The sequence below is a fragment of the Molossus molossus genome, unplaced genomic scaffold (genome assembly GCF_014108415.1).
Source record: "Molossus molossus isolate mMolMol1 unplaced genomic scaffold, mMolMol1.p scaffold_m16_p_22, whole genome shotgun sequence".
Taxonomy (NCBI): Eukaryota; Metazoa; Chordata; class Mammalia; order Chiroptera; family Molossidae; genus Molossus; species Molossus molossus.
In genome coordinates this window covers 795,494-808,615 of record NW_023425358.1, presented here as the reverse complement: position 1 = coordinate 808,615, position 13,122 = coordinate 795,494, and the positions used below count along the sequence as shown (strand labels likewise).

General features: G+C 48.7%; 1 protein-coding gene across 1 annotated transcript in view; it reads right to left on the bottom strand.

Moving 5' to 3' along the window:
• Positions 1-13,122, bottom strand: part of TECTA (tectorin alpha) — a 137,612-nt gene that overhangs the window by 52,199 nt on the left and 72,291 nt on the right. Inside the window, exon 11 of the mRNA XM_036276159.1 lies at positions 8,646-9,207. Coding sequence (XP_036132052.1) covers positions 8,646-9,207 — 562 coding nt within the window. The remainder of the gene's footprint in view (positions 1-8,645; positions 9,208-13,122) is intronic.

Sequence of the window (13,122 nt, the reverse complement as noted above, 5' to 3'; positions counted from 1 at the left end):
GGGATAAGATAAACCACAGAACTTATATGCATGTATGTGTAACCAATGGACACAGACAACAGTGTTGGGGGGGGATGGGGATGAGGGTGTCTCAGGGATAGAAGGAGAAACATCTGTAACAAAAATAAATTATTAAAAAATAAGTGGTCAAATTTATCAGGTTCTTCCTTATGGCTTTGGGTGTTTTGCTTGAAAGTTCCTCTCTACAAGATTGCCTAGCCAAACAAAAAGCTCCTTTGTATTTTTCTAGTACTTTTATAACCTAAATTTTGTTTAATCTTGGTTCTGTCTGAATTTTATTTTGGAGTGAGGAGTGAAAGAGGAATTTAGCTATTTTCCGCAATGATTGGAAATGCCACTTTACTAATTTCTCCTTAGTGTTTGGGCCTATTTCTGTGTTTCTTCTCTTCCTACTGACTGGCCTTCCTGCTCATGCTCCAGTTCTCATCACCGAAGCTCTGCAATGTGTCTTGATGTCCAGGAAAGTACGCTAACGACATCCATCACCGTTTCAAGTATGCTGGTCCTGTTTCTCCAACTAGACTCTAAAGTTTACATTTTTTACTTCTGATTTTTCCATGGAACCCAAAAAAGTACTAATAACATAGCAGAAAGTTAATAAACATTTGATTTTTTTACAACAAACTTTAAAGTACAAATACTGATTTACGCAACCCAAATGAAGCATGAGAGCCATGAGTGAGGATAGCTCTGCGCTTAGACTGCTGCGTGGTCACAGCTGTGTCTCCTTCCATGGCCAGTGGGCTGACTTAGCTCTGTCCCCGGGCAGGACGCGTGGACTCTCTGAAGAGCAATGCGATGCAACAGAATGGACAGGAGCTTTGGGGTCCCGTCCACCTGGGTAGAGCCCTGGCTCCGGCACTGACTAGCAGCATCACCTTGGGCATGTTACTTACCCTCTCTAAACTTCTTCCCCATCTGTAAAATGGGCATAATAACATCTCCCTCATCAAACAGTTGTTAGGATAATCGAGGTCCGGTTTTTCAAAGCTCCCAGTACAGTGCCTGGTGCTTGAACAACAGGGTCTGCTGCCAGCAGGGGTCACTGTTGTAGCAGCAGTGAGAGGATTCAGGTTTTTACCCTTATTCAACAGAAGTTTATTGATCTGCAGAGAACGCTGTTAGAAAACCCCTAATTACCACATTTTGTAACCAGGGCTCCGAAGTAGCAAAAGCTGCTGCTCATAAAAGGGAAAATAATAATGATTCAACCTTGACTGACGCCTGACCAGGCCAGACACTGGGTGGCCTGGTTTATGAGACATTGTCATCCTTAATTCTCTCAATGGCTGGCAGACACCTCCCATTCGATTCTCTAGAGCTGTCCATCCCCTCAGGCTCAGGGGAGTCCCCTGCTCGCCATGCCTTCTGGCCGGACCAGGGGCTGAGGGGCAGCAGTGCACCACAGGGAGAGCACTATTCCTGGAGCCGCGTTCGTTGGGAAAGTACTTAATTTCCCTGAGCTGTGGTTTCTTCCTACAGAAAATGGAACTAGTAATGACACCTCCTCTGCAGGATTGCTGTGAGCAGTGACGGCGTATACAGCGCCTAGAACAGGCCGGGCGCACAGACAGCTATGGACTGGCATCTCTCCTTGTTTTGCTTTCTGTACTTCCCGTCTAGTGCTTTGACTTCCCCACTTTACGGCCTGAAGGATGAGAGACTCAGCTGGATGAATCTTAGGGACAGGTTAGTAATGATGACAGTTCATTTCTTCCCTGTATGCTCAGATTGGGTAAGAATGTTTTCAATGCATTGACAAATGAGGTAGTTGAGTAACACATTATTTCATTTATAGGATCTGCGAATCACCTTGAAATAGTAAAGAACACAAGCACTGTACAAGGAAGCATAAGTTTATGGTCTAATCCCTGTCTCCCAAAAGCATCATTTCTCAAATTGCAACCTGTGAATGTTGGGTTGGATCAATTCTTAGTGGAATGAGGGGGAGGGGAGGGGTGTTAGTCATGCCTTTACTTGTTAGTGGCTAAAGTCACACCAAATATAGTTACAAACAAGTATGTTCAAGACAGATTTTCTCTGTTCACTGATCTCTCAGATTTAGCGGCTGTGTTGGGACTCAGCCTCTTACAGATTTTCTCTGCTTCTTAACTTCAAAACAAAAAACGAAGCTGCCTCCAAATGTGTCTGCTCCTGCCCCCAATCCTCACCCACATACTGTCTTCAAACGATGTTTTCTCTTATTTTAGCTCTTCTTTCTGCCAGTCACTGTGCCTGTCTCTTCAGGCACTCCCTTGGATATTTCCCGCCCTGAAATGCAAAGGTCGGGGAAGGCCTGACTCTCTTGGGATGGGTATTGGTAAGTAAACGGAGGGGGCACGGAAGCGGCCAGGGCTGAGGACAGACTCGCGCTGGGTGCCTTGGATCCAGCTCTCCGTCACTATATACTGAGGCAACTGATGACTCACAAAACTCGAAGGAGGGGAGAGAACTGGCTTGCTGGCCGAGGGGCAGAAGGACAAGAAGAAGCTCGTCATACCCTCTATCAAAGAAAATCACCCTAAGACTGTCTCCTCATCCTGCACTATTTGAAGCCCCCTGTGTCCAAGCTCTGTGGGGTACAGAGACCTTCCCCTTCAGAGAGCAATGTCATAGGGGCTTGCTAACTCAATTCCTTCCCCTTCCCATGAGCGACAAAAATTGAGACCCAGATTTAAGGTGAGAGTTCCTGGCATTAGCGCCCTGTAAACACAAATCTTCCACTGACATCCCTGCTCCCTGCAGGTAGAAGCAATAGTTCTGGCACACGCTGTGCCCACTCCCCACCCTGGCCATCCTGGAGCGGTTCGGCCACACGTCGTGGCTGCAGGGAAAAGGTCTCATTGGAGCAGGTCTCCAGACAAAGCAGGCGGAGGGTCCTTAGAACTCTTTCCCCACCATGCACCACGCAAAGGGCCCTGGGTGCACAGCCTGCTGCTCTGATCTGCAGAAAGGCAAGCTCTCTGGCCGCACTGGGCTGACCCTGATGAATCCAGGGTAGTTCTGGGGATATACACAGACCCTGAATTTTATAAGCACATTTATTTTACTGAAGTTATCAGAGGCCAGTTAGTGTGGACAGTGACCCTGGCGTCATCACCGCACCTCTGCCTGAGGGACTGCATCTGGATGAAATGGTATTAACATCTTTTCTCTCCCTCTCCCCATTTCCTCCCACAATCTACATGCATCTAATTATGTGGAATGTAAATGAACTGTGTGAGTGTTACATGGTGACACTATTTCTGGTTTTTCATCCAAATCTCCTTCTCCCAGAATGCAAGGGGCGCTTGCTCTCTGGGGCCCTGCTGCATCCCTCAGTCAGAGCGGCAGGCAGTGGGCTTCGGCCTGCAGCCTTCGGTACAGTTAGGTCTGAACGCTGGAGTGCTGATGGGGTGGAGATGGGAGAGCAGACTGAGGCAGACCAGCCAACGACCAGGAGCGGCTTCTCCTCCCAGTTTCCCTACCGCAATGTGCTAAACGAAGGCAAGTCATTTCAGTACACAGTGTACCAATATAGGGTATGGCTTGAGAGCATAAGATTTGGGGTTAGAAGGTCAAATTCAGATTCAGAGATCGTATAACTTTAGGCCAGTTACATAATTCCTCTGAGTCTCAGGCTTTCCCCAACCAATTGGGTTTTTGAATAGAAAACCTAAGATAATGTTGCTGAAGTGTTCAGCAGTGGGATTGGCTCGGAAAAGCCACTGATGAACAGGAACACCATGTAGCCTGCAGAGAATGTGCTGCTGCTCTCTCGGCTCCTCACCTTACCCGGATGTTTCTCAGCACAAAGGTCGGAGACGGCGGCATTATCATGGCATTACCGGGGCTAAGGGCCAGGGAGGGAACGTGAATGCTCCAAGGTCACATTACTCGAGGATACAGCAAGGCCAGAACCCAGGGGCTCTGGTTCTGTTTCTAATGCTCTTCACACCTTGCTATGTTTTATGAGCGCAAAGTCTGACACATGACATATATAAATCAAATAATAACACACTTAGAGAAAGCCTAGAAAATACCAATGCAAAGATGGGTCCATGAGGTCCTAGAACTAACTAACTGACCTACGAACTAACTCTTCTGCAGTAGTCTTTGTTAGAATGTTATCGTGTACCTGCTGAGTCCCAGCACCATGTGCCCGGGTGCCTTATACAAACGACGGGCCAAGACGGAGGAGCAGGTGGGGGCTGTGCTCACCTTCTCCCACAACCGCATCAAGATTCCAACTGAACTGCAGAAGAGCCATCATTCAGAACTGCCTGAAGTCCTATAACTCGGGCTATACAGAAGAAGCCACATGGAGACTGGTAGAAGGGGCTGGTCCCACACCCACGTGTGACAGATAAGAATTTGGAGGAATATCTTGGCTATGGAGGTCCCTCCTGAGGAGCAAGGGGTCCCAGTCCTACACCAGGCTCCCATCCCAAAGTCCAAGTGCTGGGAAGAGAGGTCCCTGTAACTTCTGGCTGTGGGAATGAGCAGGAATTGTGGCTGAGGGAGATGGAGGCTCTGGAGCCCCAGGCATCTCTTCAAGGGCCCTGCATGTACTCACTCGGACCCACTCCCTCTGCCCTCCAGCACCGGGACAGCAGCTTGAAAGGTGCCAGAGACACAGGAGGAACTGAATGTCTGGTTCTAGCATCAGGGTTGGAAGAGCAGTTTTCCCCCACACCTAGGTGCTGGCAGAAGTCATTGCTCCCTGTTGACCCCTCTCCCACTCCGCCTGCACACACAGGCGGGCACCGTGTCTGAGTCTCCGCCACCCTCTCTAAAACCATTCGCCCACCCCGCTGACTCCCTGAGACCCAGCCCCACCCAACTTGCAGGCCCACCCAAGCTGCTTCCAGTGATTTTTCCATGCAAACGGCCCATCTTGGTTCATGCTCTGGATCTCCCTAAAACCTGTTTCACAAACCCCAAACAAGCATCATCTGGCCTCAGCACACCCCATACCTCTTGCTAAGCAGCCCCAAGCCTGGCACCAGCAACAGCGAAACTCAGTTTACAGCTTAGTCTCTCGGGCACCTAAAAGCCCAGCACCATCTGCAGATCACTTTAGCTTATACCAAGTGGCCCTGAACAGGTCATAGACAGAAACTTACCATAGGCAGGTACCATAGCTCCTCCCTAGAGGCCCAAGAACCAACACACAGACTGGTTAGGTTTAGACCACACCGTGCCATCACCTGACAAACAGTACACCCAAAAGGCAGGTGCTAGAGCCCTGCCAACGTGAATCCTGCTTCATAGGGTCAGCCCCTGGACAACTAACCCGCTGTTGCAGTCATGACCAGTCCTTACAAACCACCATCCTGAGCAACCGGCCAACAGCAATTAAGCATAACTTTCAGTAGGAGCCCACACGCCCACACCAGAGACACATCTGGAACCCTGGGCTCCGCAGGACACCTGGCTCAGGTGGCCATGGAGACTGCCCCTGGGCTCCACAGGACACCTGCTACAGAAGGCCACTCTCACAAGAACAAGAGATCAGCAGTTCTACCTAGTGCACTGAGGCAACTACAATGAGGAGACACAGAAACATGTCCCAAATGAAAGAATAGAACAAAATGCCAGAAAAACACTAAACAAAATAAAAGACAAGCCACTTACCAGATGCCGAGATCAGAAAACTGCTTATAAGGATGCTCAATGATCTGGTGAGAACATTAACCACAAAGAGACAGGAAACATAAAATTGGAGATAGAAAGCATAAAAAAGAACCATCCAGGAATAAAGAATACAATAACTGAATGAGAATACATTAGAGGGAAGCAACAATAAATTAGAAGAAGCAGACGATCAAATCAGCAATTTGGAAGATAAGATAGCACAAAACAGGGTGTGGAGAAAAGGGGACTCTAGTACACTGCTGGTGGGAATGCAGACTGGTGCAGCCACTATGGAAAACAATATGGTGTTTCCTCAAAAAATTAAAATTGATCTGCCGTTTGACCCAGTGATCCCACTTGTAGAAATATACCCCAAGAAGCCTGAAACACCAATCAGAAAGAATATATGTACCCCTATGTTCACAGCAGCACTATTTACAATTGCTAAGATCTGGAAACAGCCCAACTGTCCATCAGTAGATAGTGGACAAAAAGCTGTGGTACATGTACACAATGGAGTACTATGCATCTATAAGAAAGAAAGATCTCTTATCCTTTGAGACAACATGGAGGGATCTGGAGAGTATAATGCTAAGTGAAATAAACCAATCAGAGAAAGAAAGTACCATATGATCTCACTTATTTGTGGAATATAATGAACAAAATAGACCCAGAGACACAGAAGTAGGGATCAGACTGACAAACCTCAGAGGAGGGGGGTGGGGAAGGGAGATAAACCACAGAATTTATATGCATGTACACATAACCAATGCACATAGACAATAATGCCTGGGGGAGGGGGTCAGGATTGGGAGGAGGGTATCAATGGGAGAAAAGGAGAAACATCTGCAACAAAAATAAATTAATAATAATTTTTTAAAAAGAGAGCAAAAAACTCCAATGAGAGCAGCAAAAAGGAAACAATCAAAAAAGATGAGGATGGTTTAAGGGGCCTCTAGGACACATCAATTACACCAATCTTTGCATCATAGGGGTCCCAGAAGAAGAAGAGAGAAAGCAAGATGAAAATATTCCCTAATATAGTGATGGAAATAGACATATAAGCCCAGGAAGTGCAGTAAGTCCCAAACAAGGTGAACCCAAAAGGCCCACACCAAGACACATCGTATTTAAAATGCCAAAGGTTAAAGACAAAGAGAATATTAAAAGCAGCGAGCAAAAAGCAGTTAGTTACCTACAAGGGGCTCCCAACTGATTTCTCAGCAGAAGCTTTGCAGGCCAGAAGGCGTGGCCACAAAATATCCAAAGTGCTGGGCAGCAGGGCCTGCAGCCAAGACTGCTCCGCCAGCGAAGCTGATGCTGAAAATCACAGGGCAGAGAAGGCCCCTCCAGACAAGTAACAGCTACAGGAGCTCGTCACCACTAGACCAGCACTACGTGAAATGTTAAAGGGACTTCTTGAAGAAGAAGAAGAAAAAATATTTAAAATATTAATAATAAGATGGCAATAACTACATATCTATAAACAATTACTTTATTTTTTAATCCTCACCTGAGGACACTTTTGAATTCATCTTCAGATAGAGCAGGAGGGAGAGAGGGAGGAAGAGAGAGAGAAACATCGACGTGAGAGAGACACATCGACTGGCTGCCACCCAGCCGGGGCCGGGGACAAACTGCAATCGAGGTTATATGCCCTTAACGGGAACTGAACCCGGGTTTCTCTGGACCACGGGCCAACACTCTAACTGCTGAGCCAAACCGGCCAGGGCTATAAACAATTACTTTAAATGTAAAAATTAAATGCTGCATCAAAAGACATGGGGTGGCTGAATGGATAAGAAAATAACACCCTTCTGCATGCTGCCTACAAGAGACCCACTTCAGACTGAAGGACACACACAGACTGAACGTTCGGGGTGGAGAAAGATATTTCATGCAAATGGAAACCAACAAACAAAAATGCTGGGATGGCAATACTTATCCCAGACAAAACAGAGTTTAAGACAAAATCTATAACAAGAGACAAAGAAGGACTTAGCAACTGTATCCAAAGAAACCAAAACACCAGTTCGAAAGCCTACGTGCATCCCTATGCTCACGGCAGCGTTATTCGCAACAGCCAGATGGGAAGCAACCTCGTGTCCATCACGGGTGACGGGTAAAGAAGTGGTGCACGTATGCACAGAACATGTCAGCCATACAAGAGTGCAATCTTGCCATCTGCAACATCGGTGGCCCTGGACGGTGCTGTGCTGAGTGAAATAACTCAGACTGAGAAAGACAAATACTGTAAGATTTCACTTATATATGGAATCTAAAAAACAAAATGAATGAGCACACAATGCAGAAACAGTTATGAATACAGAGAACATTTGGATGGCTGCCCGATGGGAGGGGTTTGCAGTGAGGGGTGGGAAAGGAGTCAGGATTAAGAAGTACAAAGTAATAGTTACAAAATAGCCATGGGGATGTAAATTATAGCATAGGGAATACAGTAAAAATGATTGTAATAGCTATGTATTGTGTCAAATGGGTAATAGATTTGTCGGGTGATCAAACGGGTAATAGATTTGTTGGGTAAGCTCCATAAATGCCTAATTACTGCGTTGTACACCAGAAGCTAATACAATATTGTACGTCAACTGAATTAAAAAATAAAGCTATTTAAAAATAATAAAATAGCCCTGGCCGGTTTGGTTCAGCGGTTGGAGCATTGGCCTGTGGACCAGAGAGTCCCGGGTTCGGTTCCTGCTAGGGGCATGTACCAAGAAAAATAAAAATAAATAAATAAATAAACAAACAAATAAATAAAAATAATAAAATTTTAAAAGATAAATGATCTTATTTCATCCTCAGAGCAACACATGAAATAAGTGTATCAATTTACTCTTATGAAGAAATGGAGGCTCTGGGAGGTTATACAAACTCAGCTCCAAAGTACTTATCCTTAAATTGCTCTACTAAATTTTCTCTGATGCCCATGTAGATGGAAGACGGGTCCGTCCACACCAATCAGGACACAGGCAAGACAAGGGAGGACTCACAGCACGCCGTGTAGTTCCTCCAGCCGGTCACCGCGATGCCCTGCGTCTGGCAGGTGCTGGCATAGTTCTGTAGCCAGCTGCAGGCCGTCTGCACGGCACCCCCGTCGATGCACGAGTCAAACAGGCAGTTCTTGTAGAAGAAGGTGGGGTTGACCTTGCTGTGGCACTTGGTGAAGCCAGCGTTCTGGCTGGGGATCAGGCTGCACAGCTGCTGCACCTTTGAGAAGCCTTCCACCTTGGCACAGGAAGGGCAGCGGTCCCCACAGCCCACCTGGCAGAAGGTGTCCCTCTTCACCCAGCTCTGCCCAAACTCATTGACACTGGACGCAAGCAGACCCATGGGCATCTCCAGGTCGTCGTCGGGGTGGCCGTTATAGCGGCCGCACAGGCCGGAGGTGCTGTTCTGCATGCTTCTCGGGACGGTGATCGACAGGAAGGTCTTCCAGTCGTACACAACCTTCAGGCCAAAATCAGTTTCCACCACCACATGGAAGCCAAAAGAAAAGATATTTATCTTCCCTTGCCCCAATTTCAGAGGTAGATACAGCCGTTCATTGTTGACCTGCAAGAGAAAGAGGGTTGAAGTAGAGAAATTCGAGATCTCCTGGCTCTTCTCCTAACGATTCATCTTTTGAGAGGTCGTTCCAGGGGGTGATTTGAGCAGGTTGAATGCAATCTTTGCATTTAGTTGTGTGTGTGTGTCAGTCAGCTACTATTAGCATTTGAACAGGGTTGAATGATTATCCTTTGTATACTAATATACCTATTTACTTCAGACACTTCTGTTTAGATAGCATTATTCCCCCCAAGAGTTCGAATTGTTTCCTCCAAGTAATGGGAGAGTAATAAGAATTCAATCAAAGTTTAGACTAAAATCCCCAAACCTGGAATGACTGTGTTCCTACTTGCAGCTCTAATGTGAAATTATTTTAGCAAGCCTTTTGGGATGCATATATATTTCCCTGAAGAATGACTATTCGCTGGTCTCTGCCTGGAATACTATTCTTCACCCATCAGCATCCCTCTCATCCTCTAGACCCCGCTGGAATGTCATACCTTCTATTAAGCAAGATGATCTTATCTGAGCCTGTGGTCAGAATTAATCTCTCCTTTATCTGGGCAACCAGAACATGTTCTCTCTGCTTCTCTTGTAGTCTTCCCCACCTTCACCCAGCGCTGCACGCTGCTACGGAAGCACAGATCACAGTCTGACTTATGTTATGACTGGTTGTCTACACTCCTAGCTCACCTACAGGACCTTGAGCAACGCAGGCAGGACCGTGCTGTGCTGACCTCTACACCCGCCCTCTCCTGGCCACCTGACGTACAAGCAGCACGATGCCGCACGGGAGGGCACTGACACGCTTCTTCCACACCCTTTGAATTCAGCAAACAAGGAAACTCCCTGATAACTGACTCCCCTTGAACTATTTTGATTCAGTGTAGCCAGACTCTGTAACGCTCAGCTCAGTGAGTGTGAGGTGGCAGACAGACGGCTTTGAGCCCGAGAGGAGACCTGCTCTCCCGGTGAGAGAAGGAGGTGCTGCTCCTACGGGGTGTTCTGAGACTGCTGCATGAGCAGAAACCCCGTCCCTGCTGACTGCTTCTTCCCCTGCCCCTCTGACACCCTCCCCGTCCCCACCGCACTGCTTCCGTCCAGAGTCGCATCCCTTCACCCTGATTCCTGAGTGCCCCCCAGGCTCATCCTGCTCTGGGGGTGCTCCGCTCCTCCATTCGCCGTGAGTGCACTCCAATATTTCTCACTGCGATCGAAAGCAGTTAACCCAACACTTAACACTCCTCTGTGGCCTGAACGTAACGTCTGCTACACCGAGCACATCGCACGGGTCCTCCAGGGCTATCCTCTGCCCCTCAGACCTCGCCCACCTCCTTCTGCCACTTCAGCAACATCCCACACTTGGCAGTTCCCCAAATGGCGCCAGTCACACCTCTCTTCCCGTCAGCTCCTTTGCTGCAAGAGTGGTGGCGCTCTCTGTGCTGGCATGGGACCCCACCCCAGCCGTCGGTGACCCAGGCGGGCTCCCCGGCAGTCACTCGGCCGGGAGGCTGTGACCCCCACACTCCCGCCCCCTCCCACGCCAGGGCACTGGCTGGCCAGCAGAGGGACCGGCTCTGTGGGGTCGTGTGCGGGTGCTCCCGGTGGCCAGGGGGCGTTGGTTTCCAGCTCAGATGGCAGCGAGGCACTTCCCCCTCTTAATGGGACCGTGTTCACCCTTCAGATGTCAACTCAACTCTCCTCTTCAGATATTTTTCTAGACCAAATGCACTCAGCTGTCCAGCAGACATCAATCGGCACGACACCAGGCACCAGGCACTGTACTAAGTGTTAGAATGAAGCATGCGCTTCCTCCAAGCAGCTCACAGTACAGAAACAGATAATAATAACATCATCTGATTGAAGCCGCAGTAGAGACATACAGAGGTATGGGCACCGGACTCAGTGTGGGGACAGAATGAGGGATGCCTGCAGATGATGTCCACCCTCGATTCTAAGAGAGAAGCAGGTAGTGGCCAGCCAAGGAGGGATGAAAGCAAAGGAGAGAGAATCCCAGGAAAGGGGCAAGAAGACAGAAGAAACCTGATAAATACGAAGAACGGCAGGAATTTAGCGCTACTGGAGCATAGAGCAGGACCGTGGGGCTGGTGGGGGGAAGGGGAGGGGGAGAGGGCTGGGATAATGGAGGGCCTCGTATGCAATGTCAGAGGCTCATGAATTAAAGCCTGAAAAAGACCCAATCATTTAGCCAAAAAAGGCGTCATCAGTGACCTTAGTAAGCGAACATCAGCAGAATAATGAGGCCAGAATCAGACTGCAGAGGTTAAACAGTAAACAGGACATACGGAAGTAGACAGTCTTTCATCAGGAGTTTGGATAGAAAGGGGAGGAGAGATTGGATAGAATCCAGTGTACAATTGGAGTCAAAGTTTGTTCAGAAAGAGCATGTTGATAGGTTAAAGACACAGGAGGAAGAGGAGAAGACAGATGGGCAAGATGCCTGGGAGGGCGGAGGTGATGAGTCTGTGACGGGTCGTTTCAGTGACGGGTACCGGAGGGCGGGAGGAGGGAGGGCATGCCTGGCGAGGGCATTCCCGGAGACGCAGTGACTTAGGCTGTGTGTAAACAGAGCAGAAATGTGACAGGTCACTGAGGGAAGCACAGGCCACGGGGACCTCCACCTGCTGGGAGACTCACACTGGACGCTTTGCACCCAGTGGCCAGTTTGCTTCGCCTCTATGCTCTTGGCTGCTGGGAGTCAGGCGGGAGGACAACCTCGGAGAGACGGTACAAGGAGTGAATGCTAATGGCTTAGAGACTGTGGTTGCCCAGGAGAACCCCGAGAAGGAGACGCCCTCGACACCCCACAGCTGGCACCTCCGCCTGACATCACTGCCCTGTCTGAGAATGAGAAGCGGGCAGAAAAGGGGTCAGGGAGGAGGCAGAGAAAGAGAGAAGTGGTCAGAGAAGCAGAGCCCGGTGGAGGGAGGACGAAGGCGCAGAGGATGAAGAGAAGGGGGCATGGGGATGGCTGCGGAGTCGAGTATTGGAATGTGGAAGTACGGCACATCTCCTATTTGTAGTGGAGAACTGTCCTCTAAACAGCTGGCCCTGGCGTGCTCCACCACCTGTCGGGAGCCCCTCCTGCCTCCCTGCGCTCCCCCTCTGGGTCTTCACTGGTGTTTCCTTTTCCTGAAGCCCTTCCGTCACCCTTGGCCTGGCTGACGAACTCCTTCAGGGCTCAGTTCTGGGTCATCTTTACCAGAAAGCATCTCCAAAGGCCCTGCTGGCTCAGGCAACCCATTTTCTGTGCTCCCATGATCCTCTGTTTCTGTAGAACTTCCCACGACAGCCACATTCCCCGAGAACACATCGGTCTCTCCCATCAGGCCCTGAAGTTTAATTCATTGTTTTTCACCAGCACAACTTAGCACAGACTAGGCATCAACATAAGCTCATCCAGCTAACTAGAGCTGGAGTGATGCTCAAAACCTCACTGTCCTCTGCTGGCGGCAGGTTTGGCTGCGAAGATCCTCAGTGCCTTTGCTTTGGCTGCACCATGATGCACTCGGCTGAGGGCACATCCTTACTGAGCTCTGGCTGTGGAAGGCTGAGGTGTGGGCTGCTCCTGTGCCCTGGGGTGGCCCACCCTCTGCTGCTCACCCCCATAACCCTGTCTGGTAAATAGCATATTTATTTCTGTTTTTCTTGGCTTAGGGTATTTCCCCATATCCTCCCCTACTGCCAGGTACAGGGAAGGGTCAGAGTCATAGAGGGACGCTGTGTCCCAAAGAACTGCGTCTGTCACCTCCATTCCTAACAGCACAAGCAGTGACCCAAGGCTCTGCACTATTTTGCTCGGCATTTTATTGCACAGTCATTATGATGGCCATTAATCTTTTCTTAGGGAGAAATGGTAACTAATAATAATATCATGGGGAAAACAAATGGAAATCATTG